Below are 3,552 nucleotides of genomic sequence, written 5' to 3' on the forward strand. Positions count from 1 at the left end.
GTGTATAAATGAAAAAGAATTACAGAAATTTAAAAAAAAATGTAAAAAAAAATAAAAATCACATAAAAACAATTTCATTATATATTTAAACATTTATTTAAGTATTTCAACGTTTATTTATTTATTTACATTCAATTAACAATTTCATTATATATTTAACGATTTATTTAATTATTTCAAGATTTATTTATTGATTTAATTTTGAGTAAATTGGCTCTCCATACATTCATAGAACTGTCATTTAAGTGATAAGTAATCTGCATATATATATATATATATATATATATATATAAAGCACATAACAACCATATAATAATTATGTAACAACTATTAATAAATTGCCATTTGCGAGAATAGTGGTCATAAATTGCCAGTGGGTAAATTAATGTGCAGACAAGGCCTGTGTGTGCACTGTGACCTTTTAACATGTATGATCTAAAGTGATAAAAGCATTATTAATGTGTGTCATTTGTGCTTAATGTGCAGACAAGGCCTGTGTCCACACTCTGACCTTTAACCTCTATGATCTAAAGTGAAAAAAGCAGGGCCTGTAATCACACTGTGTGTCATATGTGCTTAATGTGCAGACAGGGCCTGTGAGCACACTGTGACCTTAAATAAAGCTTTAATCCCTTTAGATCATAGAGGTTAAAGTGTGTCATATGTGCACAATGTGCATGCAGGGCCTGTGTTCACACTATGTGTCATATGTGCTTAATGTGCAGACAGGGCCTGTGAGCACACTGTGACCTTAAATAAAGCTTTAATCCCTTTAGATCATAGAGGTTAAAGTGTGTCATATGTGCACAATGTGCATGCAGGGCCTGTGTTCACACTGTGTGTCATATGTGCACACTGTGACCTTTAATAATGCTTTAATCCCTTTAGGTCATAAAGGTTAAAGTGTGTCATATGTGCTTAATGTGTAGACAGGGCCTGTGTTCACACTGTGTGTCATATGTGCACAATTTGCATGCAGGGCCTGTGATCCCACTGTGACCTTTAATAATGCTTTAATCCCTTTAGGTCATAAAGGTTAAAGTGCATTGTAACTATATGCTTGTGTGTTTTGCAGGTTTCATTCAAATGTATCAGTCTCAGATGTTGAAGCATGTGTGTTTGCAGTCTTTTACACCATCTGTTGTAGGCCTTGCATCCATGTGAGCTTACTTTGACCTTTGGCCTTTGCATTGTAGCTATGTGCTTGTGTGTTTGGCAGGTTTCATTCAAATGTAACACTCTCAGATGGTGAAGCATGTTTGTTTGCAGTCTCAATTTTGTCTTTTACACCATCTGTTGTAGGCCTTGCATCCATGTGAGCTTACTTTGACCTCTGGCCTTTGCATTGTACTTATGTGCTTGTGTGTTTTGCAGGTTTTATTCACATTTAACACTCTCAGATGTTAAAGCATGTGGGTTTGCAGTCTCACACTTGTCTTTTACATCGTCTGTGGTAGGCCTCACATCCAGGTGAGCTGACTTAGACCTCTGGCCTTTGCAATGTACCTATGTGTTTGTGTCTTTTACACATGCCATCCACATTTAACACTCTCGGATTTTAATGCATGTGTGTTTGCAGTCTCACTTTTGTATTTTACAGCATCAGTGGCAGGCCTGCATCCATATGAGCTGACTTTGACCTCTGGCCTTTGCATTGTACCTATGTGCTTGTGAGCTGAATTTGACCTTTTAACTGTGCATTTTTAATGCAGAAGTATCTACACTGTCCTTGTACTGCTTTTACATGCTTAATAGACAATGTCAAGTAATTTTCTTTCTCTTTTATTTTTTCACCAGACACCTCAATCTGAGTGCCCACTGTGCAAAAAGAACATTGTTAATTTCAAACAGCACCTGCGGGTCAGCCACAGAATTGGAAATGTTAAGGAGCGCCAGCTGTGGCAAAAGTTGGCAAGGGGCAGGGTTGTCCTTGGTGGACAAACATGCCCCTTGTGCAACAAATATTATAAATGTTTTAAAAAAACATTTATATAAATACCGTGAAGATGTGTCTGTAAGTAATTTGTGTTAGACATTTAATTAATTCTTTGTGCTCAATGAAACTTTTACTCAACAAGGTTATTTTTTTCCTTTTCAGAGCAACAAGAAGGCTCAAATTGTCAAGAAAATGGAGTGGGAGGTCACCATGAGGGCCTTGATGGAGCTGGCAGCCAGCAAGCCTGCCATCCCCATGGTGACCTTAGTGGAGCTGCAGGAGAGTGCAAGTAGGTCCTAGATTTTTACTGAAATCTTAATGCTGCTCCACAACTGTCCTATCACATGCAATTAAACTGATCTGTGTCTCTCTTTGTGATCTTGCTTTTCCAGTTGAGCAAAACGATGACTCCCCTGCCTCCACCACTCCAGCTCCCCCTCCATGTCCCATCCCTGCCACACTTGTAACCTTCCCACCTGCCACCTTTTCCCTCAGCCCCACTGTCACCTCCCCAACTGCCACCTCTTCCTTGAGCCCCAGTCTTCCCCCTGCCACCTCAACTAGCCCTGATTTGGACATTTCTTTCTCCCCCTTCCCTGATTTCTCTTCAACTTTCTCTCCTGCTTCTCCAACCCCCCTCTTTAGCCCGTGTGACTTTTATATGCAGAGGACTCCCTCCCCTATTATGAGGGAGGAGGCAGACCTCATTGAGGAGCTGTGATGTGGGGAAGCCGGAGGAAGGTTTCGAGGAGCAACCAGGTAGGTGTTCAATTGTGGACTCTGTGTTTCCGCTGCATGAATAACTCAGTTGCATAACTAACTTCTCTTCTTCCTTTCAGAACAAGACATGGCGACAGAGGTCGAGAACACCCTAGGTTTTAGTTTTTAAAGGATCTTGAATTTTAATTTAATTAATTTGATGTATTTTAATATGTGTTTTTATATTGTAAATAGTTTTTAATGTTGTTATGTTCTTATTTTTTAATGTTCTTGTTTTATTAATTATACATTAATGTTAAAGTTTTTCTTAATTAAAATTTGTAAATAGTTTTTCTTATAATAATTTTTCATAATAAAATAAAACAAAATTTGTTATGACAATAAAATTTGATGAAATTGAAAAAAATGAATATAAATAAATAAATAAATGAGTTCTTTCTGAAAGCCTTGTCTCATTCATAGAACTATCATTTAAGTGATAAGTAATCTGCATATATATATATATATATATATATATATATATATATATATATATATAAAGCACATTACAACGATATAATAATTATGTAACAACTATTAATAAATTGCCATTTGCCCGAATAGTGGTCATAAATTGCCAGTGGGTAAATTAATGTGCAGACAAGGCCTGTGTGTGCACTGTGACCTTTTAACCTCTATGATCTAAAGTAATAAAAGCATTATTAATGTGTGTCATATGTGCTTAATGTGCATACAAGGCATGTTTGCACAGTTTGATTTTGCAGTAATTCCCACGCTTAACCTTATTAACTTTTTAATGTATTCTTACTTAATTAATTATATGCAATTTAGTGTGCACTTTACAATATGCACCAATTAGTGTACTTTAATAGGATTTAGCCTTCGTCCACAAAACA

General features: G+C 36.6%; 1 protein-coding gene across 2 annotated transcripts; it reads left to right on the top strand.

Annotated features, from left to right (window-relative positions):
• Positions 1-424: 424 nt before the first annotated feature.
• LOC129445957 (uncharacterized) lies at positions 425-2,986 on the top strand. 2 transcript variants are annotated; one of them, XM_055206939.2, is made up of 5 exons: positions 425-1,470; positions 1,798-2,014; positions 2,099-2,225; positions 2,329-2,695; positions 2,776-2,986. In XM_055206939.2, exons 2-4 carry the CDS (start codon positions 1,880-1,882, stop codon positions 2,655-2,657), a joined length of 591 nt encoding a protein of 196 aa, XP_055062914.2. In that variant the 5' UTR covers positions 425-1,470; positions 1,798-1,879; the 3' UTR covers positions 2,658-2,695; positions 2,776-2,986. The 2 variants fall into 2 exon arrangements, with proteins under 2 accessions (XP_055062914.2, XP_073730806.1); XM_073874705.1 differs by having other exon boundaries at positions 425-2,014.
• Positions 2,987-3,552: the final 566 nt, after the last annotated feature.

Source organism: Misgurnus anguillicaudatus, chromosome 12, assembly GCF_027580225.2.
Source record: "Misgurnus anguillicaudatus chromosome 12, ASM2758022v2, whole genome shotgun sequence".
Classification (NCBI taxonomy): domain Eukaryota; kingdom Metazoa; phylum Chordata; class Actinopteri; order Cypriniformes; family Cobitidae; genus Misgurnus; species Misgurnus anguillicaudatus.